Below are 14755 nucleotides of genomic sequence, written 5' to 3' on the forward strand. Positions count from 1 at the left end.
TCTTGGGGAACGTGGTGTCCAGCGAGGGTATTCAGGTTGATCCAAAGAAGATAGAGGCAGTTTAGAGTTGGCCCAGACCGTCCCCAGCCACAGAGATTCGCATCTTTCTTGGTTTGGCAGGCTATTATTGTCGGTTTGTTCAGGGATTCTCATCTATCACATCGCCCTTGACCAAGTTGACTTAGAAGGGTGCTTCATTTGTATGATCGGACGAGTATAAGGAGAGCTTTCAGAAGCTCAAGACAGCCTTGACCACAGCTCCACTATTGGTTTTGCCATCAGCTTTATATTCATATACCGTGTATTGTGATGCTTCGAGAGTTGGTATTAGTTGTGTTTTGATGCAGGAGGGTAGAGTTATTGTTTATGCTTCCCGTTAGTTGAAACCCCATGAGAAGAACTACCCCGTTCATGATTTGGAGTTGGCTGACATAGTTCACGCGTTGAAAATTTGGAGGCATTACTTGTATAGTGTGTCTTGTGAGGTGTTTACTGATCATCGTAGCCTCCAGCACTTGTTCAAACAGAAGGATCTCAATTTGAGGCAGCGGAGGTGGTTGGAGTTGCTTAAGGATTATGATATCACTATATTGTACCATTCGGAAAAGGCCAATGTGGTGGCCAATGCCTTGAGCCGAAAGGCAGTAAGTATGGGGAGTTTGGCATATATTCCAGTTGGGGAGAGACCTCTTGCAGCTGATGTTCAGGCCTTGGCCAATCGGTTTGTGAGGTTAGATATTTTGGAGCCCAGTCGGGTATTGGCTTGTGTGGTTTCTCGGTATTCCATATATGATCGCATCAAAGAGCGTCAGTATTATGATCTGCATTTGCTTTTCCTTAAGCATAGAGTTCAGCATGATGATGCCAGAGATGTGACTATTGGTGATGATGGGGTGTTGAGGATGCAGGGCCAGATTTGTGTGCCCAATGTGGATATGCTTCGGGAGTTGATTCTAGAGGAGGCCCATAGCTTGCGGTATTCCATTCATTTGGGTGCCGCGAAGATGTATCAGGATTTGAGGCAGCACTATTAGTGGAGGAGAATAAAGAAAGACATTGTGGGATTTGTAGCTCGGTGTCTCGATTGTCAGCAGGTGAAATATGAGGCATCAAAGACCGGGTGTCTTGCTTCAGCGGATGGATATTCCAGAGTGGAAGTGGGAGAGGATCACTATGGACTTTGTAGTTGGACTTCTATGGACTTTGAAGAAGTTCGATGCTATTTGGGTGATTGTGGACCGGTTGACCAAGTCCACGCACTTCATTTTTGTGTGTACTACCTATTCTTTAGAGCGGTTGGCAGAGATCTATATTCAAGAGATTGTTCGTTTTCATGGTGTCCCAGTTTCCATCATTTTAGATAGGGGCACTCAGTTTACTTTGCAGTTTTGGAGGTCTGTGCAGCGAGAGTTGGGTACTCAGGTTGAGCTTAGCACAACTTTTCATCCTCAGACAACGGGCAGTCCGAGCGTACTATTCAGATATTAGAGGACATGTTGCATGCTTGTGTCATTGATTTCGGAGGGTCTTGGGATTAGTTTCTACCACTTGCAGAGTTTGCTTATAACAATAACTACCAGTAGGGTATTTAGATGGCTCTATATGATGCTTTGTATGGGAAGCAGTGTAGATCTCCAGTTGGTTGGTTCGAGCTGGGTGAGGCTAGGCTATTGGGGACAGACTTGGTGCATAATGCTTTAGAAAAGGTGAAGGTGATTCAGGAGAGGCTTGGTATAACACAGTCAAGGCAAAAGAGTTATGCTGACAGGAAGGTTCGAGATGTGTCCTACATGGTTGGCGAGAAGCTTTTGTTGAAGGTTTCGCCCGTGAAGGGTGATATGAGATTTGGGAAGAAAGGTAAATTGAGTCATCGGTTTATCGGGCCTTTTGAGGTGCTTCGACGGATTGGGGAGGTGGCTTATGAGCTTGCTTTGCCACCCAACTTGTCGAGTGTGCATCCAGTATTTCATGTTTCTATGCTCCGGAAGTATATTGGGGATCCGTCTCATGTTTTGTATTTCAGCACGATTCAGTTGGATGATGATTTGACTTATAATGTGGAGCTAGTAGCTATTTTGGGTCGTCAGGTTCGAAAGTTGAGGTCAAAGGATATAGATTTAGTGAAAGTGCAGTGGAGTGGTCGGCCCGTGGAGAAAGCTACCTGGGAGACCGAGTGGAAGATGCAGAGCAGATACCCTCACCTATTTGAGGCTTCAGGTATGTTTCTTGACTCGTTCGAGGACGAACATTTGTTTAAGTTGGGGAGGATATGACGACCCGGCCAGTCGTCTCATGAGTTACCACTCTGTTTTCCCTATTTTTGCTTTTTACTGCTTTATCTATTGGTTCTATGAGTGATCGGGTTGGTTGGCTCGGGTTCGAAAAGGTTTTGAGAAGGTTTGAGACACTTAGTCTCTTTTGAGGAAGCTTAAGTTGGAAAAGTCAACTGAAGGTTGACTTATGTTTTAGAGGGCTCGGATGTGAGTTCTGATGGTTCGGATAGCTTTGGGAGGTGATTTGGGACTTATGAGCGTGATCGGAATGAGTTTTGGAGGTTCGGAGTAGATTTAGGCTTCAATTGGCGAAGTTGAGATTTTGGTGATTTCTGGTTGGTAAGTGAGATTTTGATATGGGGGTCGTAATTGGATTCCGATAGTTGCAGTAGTTCCTTTGTGTCATTTGGGATGTGTGTGCAAAATTTCAGGTCATTCGGACGTATTTTGGTTGGGTTGTTGATCAAAAGCGGAATTCGGAAGATTTTGGAAACTTAGGCTAGAATCCGATGTATTTTAGTTTATTCGGCGTTGTTTGAGGTGTTTTAAAGATTGGTAAGAGTTTGAATAAGGTTATGAGATATGTTTGTGCTTTTGGTTGAGGTCCCGGGGGACTCGAGGTCATTTCAGATGGTTGATGGAGAAGTTTGAGATTTTGTGAAGTTGCAGATTTTTCTGCTTCTAGTATTTCCGCACCTGCGGATTAGGGACCGCAGGTGCGATGTCGCATATGCGGAAGAGGGGTTGCAGAAGCGGGATTTGGCGAGGTTGACAGGAACCGCAAAAGCGATTGTGGGACCGCATCTGCGAAGGCGCATGTGCGGATATTTCATCGCAGATGCGGAGTTGGGCATTTTAAGTGATTTCTGCAGAAGCGGTTCAAGGACCGCAAATGCGGCACTGCAGAAGCGGTAAATTGGCCGCAGATGCGAAAATGCCTGGGCCAGAAGGTATAAATTGTATCATTCGCGATTTTTGAGCTATTTCACCATTTTTGAGTCGGCTTTAGAGCTCTTTGGACGATTTTGAAAAGGGATTTCAAGGGAACTTCATTGAGGTAAGGATTTTGGACCTAAAACTCGTTCCTATGGTATTATTTCACAGATTAGAGCCATAATTAATGGAAATTAAGGGTTAAAATTGGGGAAACTTGGGCTTGGTATTGGAGACCTAGACTTGAGGATTTGAGGGACCTATTGTGGTCGGATTTTGGTACTTTTGATATGTATGAACTCGTGGGGAGATAAGGAATCCATTGATGTAAAAATTATCAAATTCCAAGACGTGGGCCCGGGTTATGGTAATTTCGGGATTTGTGTTGTAAATTGATTATCTTCGTTTGGGCTTCGTTCGCTTAGCATATTTTGACGTCGTGATTCAGATTTTTGATAGATTCGACGCGAGTGGAGGCCGATTCGAGGGGCAAAGGTGTCGCGGGCTAGAGATTTGGCCGGATTGAGGTGAGCAATGATTGTAAATGATGTTCTGAGGGTATGAAACCCTGGATTGCACATCGTTGTGCTATATTGATGTGATGCACGCGCTAGATGACGAGAGTGGGGTCGTGCACTATTGGGGATTGTGACTTAGTCCATCCTGAATGGCTATTTTGCCACGTATTTGACTGAAATCTATTTGCTATCATCATTATTTGGGTTGAATGTCATATTTGGGCTTCGTGCCAACTATTTGAACCTTTAGGGGACTTTTATTGATATTTCCTTACTGTTCTGACTTTATACTTGAACTCAATCATGTTATCTTTCATTGTTTTCATACTCAGCCATGTTTACTCTGTTTTATCACTTAAATGAACTTTTAAAATGATATTTTGGGATGAGAATCATGTTTTACTATTGCCCAAATGGCTTGTGAGGATTTTAACTGAGTAAGGCCGAGGGTCTATGTTGTGAGGAAACATTTGATATTGATTATGAGGCCGAGGGCCTGAGATATGTACACCACGAGGTGGCTTGTTGATATGAGGATGAGAGCCTAGTGATGATACCACGAGATGGATTGATATTGAGCTTGGGCCATATGGGGCCCCTCCAGGAGTCTGCACACCCCCAGTGAGCACGGGTACCCATTGTGATGTGAGATATAGCCCGAAGGGCTGGTATTGTTCTGAGATATTGCCCGAGGGGCGGATTTGTTGATACTGTGCCCGAGGGGCGAACCTTTATGTGCTTATTTTCCTTAATTGCTTGTCATTTACATGCTTAAATTGTTGAAAAAGGTTTTCGTGAAGTTTAATTTGAGTTAAATAACTTTCACATATCTTTCACTGGTTTTACTGCTTCATTATAGTCTGTAAATGTGCTTTACATGATTTACTGCTTTCAGTCCTTATTTATGATTATTACTTACTGAGTTGGAGCACTCACTTTACTCCCTGCACCCCGTGTGCAGATTCAGGTGCATCTGGTCTCACTCTCGAGTGCTGATCTTTCCAACTCAGGCAGATCCGAGGAGGTTCTAGGTAGCTGTCGACGTTTGCAGCCCGGAGTTTCTTCCCTATCTTATTCTCCATGTTCTTAGTTACTGTATTAAACTCTGAAGATTTCTCTGAGTATTTCGGATTGTTTAGATTCTCATGACTAGTGACACCCCGGTATCAAGCTGTGTTGGGTTGTATTCCGCAAATCATGCTATTATCTGCTACTTTGAGATTTTATTTATTATGCTTTAGACTTATTTCTTATGGTTTATCTGTTAAAAATTGAAATGGGAAGTGTCGGTTGGCCTTGTCTCCATGAGAGGCGGCATCATGATCGAGTCCGGGTTTAGGGTCGTGATAGGTGCCCATGAATAATGTACAGATTATAGAGAACTTATCATACGAGGAAATTCTGATTGACATCCTAGACCGACAAATTCGCAAGCCGTGGAATAAGGAGGTAGCCTCCGTGAAAGTGCTTTGGAGAAACAACAATGTGGAAGAGATGACTTGGGAGGCCGAGGAAAACATGAAGTCTAGATATCCCTACTTATTTCCTCCTCTAGAGAAGGGTCAGACTGAGACGTCATAATCATAAGGTACGTGTATAAATTCTTATGTTGGTTATTGTCGTTGGTCGTGTGAGGCCATGGTCGTTATTCATAATTGTGGTCCTATGTGGCATTGGGTTATTAAGATTCTACGAGGAGAATTGGTAGTGGTGTTGTTACAAAGGCAACCCTGCCAAAGTTATATAGATCATGGGGAGTTGAACATTCAAGGACGAATGTTTCTAAGGGGGGAAGGATGTTACATCTCGCGTTTTCGTATGTAAAATTTCGTCTTCAAGTTAACCGACGTAGACTCGGGGATGAGATCATCTTGACGTTAATGTACTTACGCTATTTATAACAAGCGATGAATAAGTGTTATGAAGGATAAAGGGGTACACGAATTAACGAAAACGAGTTTCATTGGGAATTGCCAATTTGGAATAAAATACGGGTCGAGCGATAGTATGTGATAATTATAAATTAGTACAATGCAAGGTACCATATGACCACGGTAGTGTAATATATAAAGTATATATGAAGTATTTTGAAAATACATAAAATTTTAAGTAATTTGTGATAATTTTTAAATTATGCGGGTAATAGATTAATTACCGGGTAACGAAACATTACCCGATTAACTAATAAGTGGATAAATAAAAATCACCCCCCCCCCCAAGGAAAACTTGTGTAGGTAGGGTAATTTACTAAACATGAACATTTAGGGTAATATAGTTTATTATATGGCATAGGAATGTAAAAATTCCTTTTTTAAAAATCTTCCATATACACTAAGACTAACCCATTAGAATGAATATCATTCTTACACAAAGACTCCCTTCAACCATAACCCAAACATTAGCCATTGAATACAGAACATCTTCAACCAAGATTTTTAAATCCATAACTTTAGCAAGACTTGATTAACTTAAGTAAAATAGTCTTTTCTGATTCTTGGTAACATTTAAAAGACACTTTGTCTTTAAGAACAAAAAAAGGTTCAGAATTGAAATCAAAATTTGTCCAAAATTTCAAGACCAAGCGAAGTTCGTCCAATTTCAAAGAAATCCAATGTAAATTTCGCAGAAGTAGATTCGTTCAAGTAATTCCAGGAACAGGTATGTTAAGGCCCTCTCTTCTTTCTTTTGGCATGGTCTAAATTATACTGAAAAAATGAGCAAATACATAGTCTTCTATAAATTACCCTATTCATAAAAATAGCAGGGGTGTCTATATTCTTGATTCCCCATGAGAATTATCATTATCTTCTGTTCATAGGTCTCAGAATAATACGTAGTTGGAAAAGTTTATCCGGAAGGAATATCGAGATTATTATGTATTTTTCATACATTTCACTCATTTATACATGTGCATTGACCCATGACCAGATGGTGTTATATACGCGTATATATGTAAATATATGTATATGGGATATGAGAAAAGGTTACGGCGTTATATACGCACCACCACCTGATCAGCTGGTATATGATGATGATGTTGCCCACAGTGGCTGAAATATGATTCAAACGGCGTTATATACGCGTATATATGTATGTATATGTATATGGGATATGGGAAGAGTTATGGCGTTATATACGCACCACCACCTGATCAGCTGGTATATGTTGATGATGTTGCCCACAGTGGCCGAGACGATATGATGGGATGCCCTCAGTGGCTTAATGATATTATATACACACATACCTATGCATGACACGACATTTATACGAATGTGCATGATATTATAAATGTTTCAAAATTTACCGAGTTATTCAGGTTTAAAGGTATTTTTGTATTCTATGTTTCATCTATGTCTTTTATGTACTTATTTTCATGCCTTACATACTCAGTACATTTTTCGTACTGACGCCCTATTTCACAGGGCCTGCATTTTATGCCTGCAGGTGCAGGTAGGCAAGCTGACGGTCCCTCTTCTTAGGATTCTTGATCAGCGAGAGTTGGCATGCTCCACTTGATACGGAGCTGTTTTTGATTTTGGTACAATACGTTTATATATATACATATATATATGTATAAACATATGTATATATATATATATATATATATATATATATATATATATATATATATGTGTGTGTGTGTGTGTGTGTCTTTGTACATTTATGTTTCTATTAGAGGTCTGTAGACAATATGTCTAGTTGGGTTGTATGTGGCCTTGTCGGCTTTCAGTTTTGGATGTATAATTGTCTATAGCAGTCTTGCCGGCTCGCCCACTGTATTCTGCCTGTATACGTACATATGCCTTGATGGTAGGTTTCTTTTACGTATGTTATTTTCGTAATGCAGCAGATGTTATACAGGTTCATATCTTAGACGCATGCTTATGGGTGTTTGACAGATAGGACTCAGACACCCGTCGCGACCCATCGGTTTGGGTCATGACAGTAAGTTTAGGGCTGAGCCGGTGGAAGTGGGCATAGATGTAAGACTTGAATCACAGGTCATTCCAAGCAGCGGCAACTTCAAGTACCTTGGGTCGGTTATCCAGGGGGAGGGAGATCGACGAGGATGTCACACACCGTATTGGGGTATGATGGATGAAGTGGAGGTCAGAATCTAGAGTCCTGTATGACAAGAGAGTGCCACCGATACTCAAAGGTAAGTTCTATAAAGCGATGGTTAGACCGGCCATGATGTATGGGGCTGAGTGTTGGCCTGTTAAGAACTCACATATCCAGAAGATGAAAGTAGCTGAAATGAGGATGTTGAGGTAGATGTGCGGGAACACTAGGATGGATAAGATTAGGAATGGCAAGATGCGGGAAGCAAGGCTCAGATGATTCGGGCATGTTCAACGGAGAAGCCCAAATGCTCCGGTAAGGAGGTGTGAGCGGTTGGTTGTGGAGGGCACGCGAAGAGGTAGAGTGCGGCCTAAGAAATATAGGGAGAAGTTATTTTCTATTACTTGCATCACTATTATAATTTTGTACTTGTACATAATCAACGAATTGGCATAACCTTTTCCTATTCAATGCTTCTAATATATCAAATATACATTCGGTTTAATAATTTTCTTGTTCGTGATATTTCAACAATAGATAGTTTAAGCAACATCAACTATGGTTATAAATGCTTCACATCTTAAAGTTTGTCCCATGTCTTTAATAAATTATAACCTCTGCCTTTCTACAGTTGTATATATATATATCACAAAATTATTGTCGACTGAAAATAGTATTTTGTAGAAGATGTTGAATGAAAATAGTATTATAGAAGCGTCACGACCTAAAATTTCACATGTCGTGATAGCTCCTATCGCAATACTAGGCAAGTCGATAATCACAAAACCACACATCTTTAAATTGAAAAGATAATGAAAAAACCTTAATAGTGAAAAATCTCATAATTTAACTGATAAGAAAATACCGCGGCTCAATACAAAATCCCCCAAAATTCGGGTATCACTGAGTACATGAGCATCTATATGACAAAACAGTCTAACTGTTAAAAATAAATCTCTAGAAAGATAGAACAATACAAATAAAGGGATAGTCGAGGTCTGCGTACGCCAAGGCAGCTACCCCAATAGTCTCCAAATAGATAAAGCTCCAAAGCTAGCAACCACTGTGCCCAGAAGTACGTGAATCTGCACATGAAGTACAGAATGTAGTATGAGTACAACAAATCCAAAGTACTCAAGAAGTAATAAGACTAACCTTCAGCCCTCAAACCATACAAATCTCTACTCCAACGAGCCTTTGCCTTGCGAATCGAATTCCGAATGACTCGAATCTAGCCACAAACAACTCGATACAATCAAGACAAGCTATAGAAATCAATTCTATATGATACCATTAGGTTCTTTAACAAAAGTCAAAAAGTCAACTCAAAAATTAACCCCGGGCCCACGTCTCAGAATCCAACAAAATTAACAAAATCCGAAACACATTCAATAATCCAACCATACCAACATTATCCAATTCCAACATCAATCACCACTCAATCCCCAAATCTTACTCTCCAATTCCTAGTCCAAAATTTCCCAAATTTTACCTTAACAAACATATAATCTAGGTGGGAAATTTAATGGATATTCAATACTAGTAGATAAAAACCATCAAAAGTCTTGAAATCTCGTGAAACCCCTCCCAAAAATCGCCTCCAACCGAGCTCCAAAAGTCCAGAAATGAGAAAATAACTAAACCTTCGATTTTATATTCTGCCCAGACATTTTCGCACCTGCAAGCCAAAAATCCTCTTCTGTGGAACCGCATCTGCGGAGCAATCTCCGCACCTGTGGAACTCACTTAGGAACCTGACTAGCTGCACCTGCAGCCCAAAACACGCACCTGTGAGGCTGCTTCTACGGTCCGCTCCTCGCTTCTGCGCTTTTGCGCCTGCGTATTTCCATCTGGTTCTGTGAAGCCAGCCACGTCTACCTAACTCCGCGAGATCTGCTAGAAAACATATAAGACAATATAGCTCATAAGAAGTTCAGCCGAAATCCTTGCATCTAACTTTTAAATGACAGCAAAATCTCCTTAGCTTACAAAATGTTACAAGTATATCAAAGATAACAACATCACTTGCGAATTTGTTAGACGCATGCCTGGAATCAAACATCATGAGTTGGGAGAATGGTGTATTGAGATGAAAATAACTGTTGCAAAATTCTGAAAACAACATTATCTGGTACTCTTTTAGCTGCATGAGCAAGTGCTTAAAATGCGCTAATTCTTAGAATTCTCAAAGTAGTAACTTACACATATTTCTTTTGCCTTCTCATTTACATATGATCCATCTTGTTTCGTATGTGTAGCAAGATAAAGTTGTGCTCGTCCAGGCTTACTCCCTGTCTCAGCCATCTATGTATGAAAATAAAAATAAGTTAGAATAGTTTAATAAAAGTAAAAGAAATAGATACAATATCTAATATTTAAATAGTAAAGTAAGGTAAATAATATAACATTTTTCACCATTTCAGCCCTTCTTCTAGAATTAGGTTTGGAGCCACCGGTGTGTGGAACTGTTTGTTTCTTCCGATTTTCAGCATTTCTTTTACACATGTTCTAATAATAAGATACATTTCAGTCTATTATATACATGAATAATCATATTTTTACAAATTTCAATGTGAAGTTTCAAAAAAATACCTAAGTTTCTTCTTTATAACGGTAGTTCACAAAGGAAGTCCACTGATCCCGAGTAATACCTACCGGAATATTATCCATAATCTCATCTTTGGTTTTAAGTGGGTCTTTAAACTCATTCCATAACTTTTGCCTACTTGCAGCCCACTTCTTTGAAATAGAGCGATAAATATATCCTCGTGCAACTTCCTCAATGGTCATAAAACAGAAATGAAGCTTCAAAAATAAATTTTGAGTAATTATCAGTATCATAGTGGTTAGTTTATCTTTTATATACAAATATAAAAATAAAAGACAATAGAGATAGTTATAAAGATATAGAACTTATAGCTTTATAATGTTATTAAAGCAATCGTTAAAGTATGACTTAGGCATATCCGGCCATTTATCAAAGCCAATTGGAAATATGGTACAATCAGTTGCTAAAATGCCACATACGCCGGCAAGAAGGCCTTGTGCTTCGCCAATCGGATCCAAGCAATCAAACTCCACCACAACACGGTCTCCCTGAAGTAAACTTAATGCTTCTCTAGACTTCAATTTGAGCCTTTTGGTATCTCCACGTGAATCTTTAATAAATAAAAATAAAAGCAAAAAAGTGAAGGTAAGAGAAAGTTAATATACAAAACTATTGTGTATCACTGGCAATTGGAATTTAGACAGAAGAAATAAACTCATATAATCGAAGAACCAATCTTTCAGAATCTAGGAGTTTATGCATTCTTTAACAGGCTAAACTATTGTGTTTTAGTACGCCTTGCGAACAATTTCCAAAACAGTTGCTAACATGGGCAATATCCCCTGATGCAGTTGGCTGCCTTGTGAACAATTTCCATCCAAGAAAGTTCAAAACATGAACACACGAGCAGAATGTTCAAAACATCAACAGATATGCCTATACAGCAACAAAAGGATAATGATTACCTATTCCATCGATAGTCCAATGATGTGAAAACTCATGTTTAGCACGCTTATTGGATGTTGCTTATGCTGGTGTGGGATCAATTGGAGGTTGAGTTGAAGGAGTTGTCTGTCCCGTGGCCTGAAATGAAGGAGTTGTCTGTCCCATGGCCTGAAATGAAGAAGTTGGCAGTGTTGTGGCCTGAAATGAAGCGGTTTGCTGTCTTGTGGGTTGAAATGAAGGAGTTGGTAGTGATGTCGTCGGAAAAGGAGTCGGCTGAATGCAAGGAGTTGTCTGCCCCATGGCTTGAAATGAAAGAGCTTGCTGTCTTGGCTGTGTTGTGGCCTGAAATGAAGCGGTTTGTTGTCTTGTTGGTTGAAATGAAGGAGTTGGTAGTGATGTCGTCAGAAAAGAAGGAGTCAGTTGAATGCAAGGAGTTGTTTGCCCCATGGCTTGAAATGAAAGAGCTTGTTGTCTTGGCTGTGTTGTGGCCTGAATGAAGCGGTTTGTTGTCTTGTGGGTTAAAATGAAGGAGTTGATAGTGATGTCGTCAAAAAAGAAGGAGTCGGCTGAATGCAAGGAGTTGTCTGCCCCATGGATTCTATAGAAGACGCTGATTGAACTGACTTTTGTAAGTTCTGGAAAGGTTTGGTCTTCGGCATATCTGCAATCAACAAAAAATTAATTAGTAATAGAAAATAAATAAAAAACAAAATACAAAATAAAGTACATATATATATAGAAGAAAAAAATAAACATATAAGGATATAGGAAAATTGACATGCCAATTTAGACATATGCTCATCTATTGCATTTTGGACCCTTCATACAATTCTTGACTTCCATCTCTAAGCAACTCGAAAAAGTCTTTATCATTTGAAGCAGGCTCATCATTTAATCTTTCCTCACCACCCGCTACTTCTGACGGACCTACATCAACCCCATCGTGCCTTAGGCCCCCAAATGCTTCATTGATCAATAATTCTACTGGATTTTCAGGAGCTAATGTATCTTGTACAACCACATTATTTATAGAATTAGGCAGTATATTTCTTTCACCATGAATACTCCAAGTGACATAATTTTGAGGGAATATTTTGCAAATCAAATGATCCAGCGCTATCTCTCTAGTCTGCCACTTTGTGAATCCACATTTAGGACAAGGACACTTTATTCTATTTCCAACAACAGCATTAGCAAATGCAAAATCTAAAAACTGATTTAAACCAAATAAATATTCCGTCGTGTTCCTTGACTTTCTAATCCAAGATTTATCCATAAAAAGTATTAACTTTCAAGTGCAACTGATGAACCTTACAAAATATAAAGAGAAAATATCAGTTCTCTATTATTAGAATACAGAATATTAACTATGAAGCAATAAATACATACAACAAAAGTCATCTATAATCATAAACACTACCAAACTTGAAAATCTCATAATAAAGAATGCATTTGCATAGTCATAGTCATATCTCCCAACAATAACATGCAAATGAAGAAGACTAGAATGTTTAAAAATGTGCTGCAATCAATGTATCAATAGTTAAATGTGGCTTATCAAGCTAAAGAAGGAAACTTGAGATGCATGTTATTCTATATTATTCCTACTGCTAAAGAAGGAAAGAAGTTCATTAATGATCGGTTGGATATTTGCAAGTGCTTCAACTAGCAGAAAACTTTGACATTAATGCTACTTCTAAGAATGTGACTTTAATAATAGCCTCCCAATAGCAGCTGCATTTATATGCAAATGACCACACATCATTTGCAAATTAGTATACTTTTGAATCTTTTCTCTGTATTTATAAATGGGAATATTTGTATTACTCTTCCTCAACCAATCACATACACATTTACAACTTGACCCTAGTACACTTTTTGTAAGTACTATAGTACAGAGAATATCTAAATTTCTTGCATATCTAACCAGTCCTTCTCTCCCAAATATCCCTCTGATTTTCTTTCCTTTCCTTTTCGCCAACATCTTAAGCCCGAAATATGTTTGGTGAAGTAGGTAAAATGACATTGTTGATGCACGTGTATTATTAAATTCTTTGTAAGATCATTATTAACTGGTGCACAGGGAAAAAGAAAATTAACATGCCATGTGAGAATAAAATAAATAAGAAAATCAATAATTCCCACTTCACAAATTAGCACATTTATTTTACATAGTTATCTGCCCTTTGTTTTATTCGTTTTTCCCTCTAAAACTAGTTATTGATTCCATTTCTTCTACATTTTATTACTCCATGTTTTAACAGATTTTAATTATTATATATGTTAGCATATCATAAGCCCACTTAACACTAAAAGATGCAATACTTGAAACTCGAAATGAATTTTATATTCCAGATTTTGGGGGAAAACGGCATTTAATTTAATAATTCGACTTATGAATTTATTAAAGGGATCTTTAAGCAAATAGAAATGCAAATGCAAATAATACTGATAGACATATGAACCTTATTATATTTATTTTTTGGCTAAGAGCAGGAAGGGAATCCTCAAATTTAGAAAGCAGAGCAGCTCCCAAAACCCTAACGAATCTGAACTGAAATCTACCTTAGAAAATGAAGAAACAGTAAATAAAAATGGAATATACTTACCTTATACTAGGATGAACAAATTAGGGATTTCTAGCTTCTCTACTTCTCGGTGTTCTTGCTGAGACTGGAGTGAGACAGAGGGTTTTGGGCAAATTATATTCTTAAAACCCCAAAAGAAATTACTTTGAAAATCCAAAAGAAATTACTTTGAGAAGAAAAAGCTATGCTATTGCCGGAGACTGAAACTCCAACTCATTCTCGTCGTTCCAGATTCCGTTGACTACTACGGCGAGTTGAAGGGGATGATGAAGAAGATGAATTTGATGATTTGGACAATGAGTTAGGGATTCATGGAAGAAGAAGGCAAGCAGAAAGAAGAGAGCCCCGTAAATTGTAAGAGGAAGGCGGAAGAAGAGTAAAATTAGGAAAGGCATAATTTCTGAAAAGATCGGGAAAAAAAAGGAGGGAGTGTGAAATATATTACCCACTGTTATGAAATAAAGACTATAAAGTAAAGAAAAGTATAAAGAGAAATTGATATATTATTCGAATTCAAACTGATGTACATAATGAACTGAAATCTCTTCTATTTATAGAAGAAAGGAAGCTGCTCTGTAAGCTGCTACTACAAGCTGCTGTGTAAGCTGCTACTGCAAGCTGCAGTGCAAGCTGTGTAAGCTACTACTACAAGCTGCTGTGTAAGCTGCTACAAGCTACTGTGTAAGCTGCTGCTGTACCAGATATGGATAATCTTCTACTGAGAGCAATATTTATCCATAACGGAGTACTGAATGGATAAGATTATTATACCCGGTATGGATAATCTTTTACCGGGGTAATGTTTATCCATAACTGGGTACTGAAAAGATAAGCTTATTATACCCGATATGGATAAACTTCTACTGGGGGTAATGTTTATCCATAACC

At 38.8% G+C, this 14755-nt stretch overlaps 1 protein-coding gene across 14 annotated transcripts; it reads right to left on the reverse strand.

Annotated features, from left to right (window-relative positions):
- Nucleotides 1–8613: 8613 nt before the first annotated feature.
- On the reverse strand, nucleotides 8614–14307 carry LOC107797445 (uncharacterized). 14 transcript variants are annotated; one of them, XR_012695615.1, is made up of 9 exons: nucleotides 13889–14307; nucleotides 11300–11940; nucleotides 10814–10944; nucleotides 10379–10591; nucleotides 10202–10294; nucleotides 9989–10090; nucleotides 9575–9679; nucleotides 8942–9017; nucleotides 8614–8871 (listed from the first exon to the last, which is right to left on the reverse strand). XR_012695615.1 is itself a non-coding variant. In XM_075223091.1 (8 exons), the coding sequence occupies exons 5-8, from the start codon at nucleotides 9990–9992 to the stop codon at nucleotides 8840–8842; spliced, it is 327 nt and encodes a 108-aa protein (XP_075079192.1). In that variant the 5' UTR covers nucleotides 9993–10090; nucleotides 10202–10294; nucleotides 10379–10591; nucleotides 10814–10944; nucleotides 11300–11440; the 3' UTR covers nucleotides 8614–8839. The 14 variants fall into 14 exon arrangements, 8 of the variants coding, with proteins under 8 accessions (XP_075079192.1, XP_075079187.1, XP_075079193.1 ...); XR_012695614.1 differs by lacking the exon at nucleotides 8942–9017 and having other exon boundaries at nucleotides 9465–9679; nucleotides 13889–14306; XR_012695617.1 differs by lacking the exon at nucleotides 8942–9017 and having other exon boundaries at nucleotides 9575–9682; nucleotides 13889–14306.
- Between the last annotated feature and the right edge of the window lie 448 nt (nucleotides 14308–14755).

The sequence above is a fragment of the Nicotiana tabacum genome, chromosome 10 (assembly GCF_000715075.1).
Source record: "Nicotiana tabacum cultivar K326 chromosome 10, ASM71507v2, whole genome shotgun sequence".
Taxonomy (NCBI): Eukaryota; Viridiplantae; Streptophyta; class Magnoliopsida; order Solanales; family Solanaceae; genus Nicotiana; species Nicotiana tabacum.

Bases quoted from the DNA above. Each gene is read 5' to 3' on its own strand.
- LOC107797445 (XM_075223090.1), bottom strand. The intron at 9,018-9,464 runs GTGCGAAAATGT...GTTTGTGGCTAG, and splicing joins AGAGGATTTTTGGCTTGCAG to ATTCGAGTCATTCGGAATTC. The intron at 8,872-8,941 runs GTTAGTCTTATT...CTTCATGTGCAG, and splicing joins GTATGGTTTGAGGGCTGAAG to ATTCACGTACTTCTGGGCAC.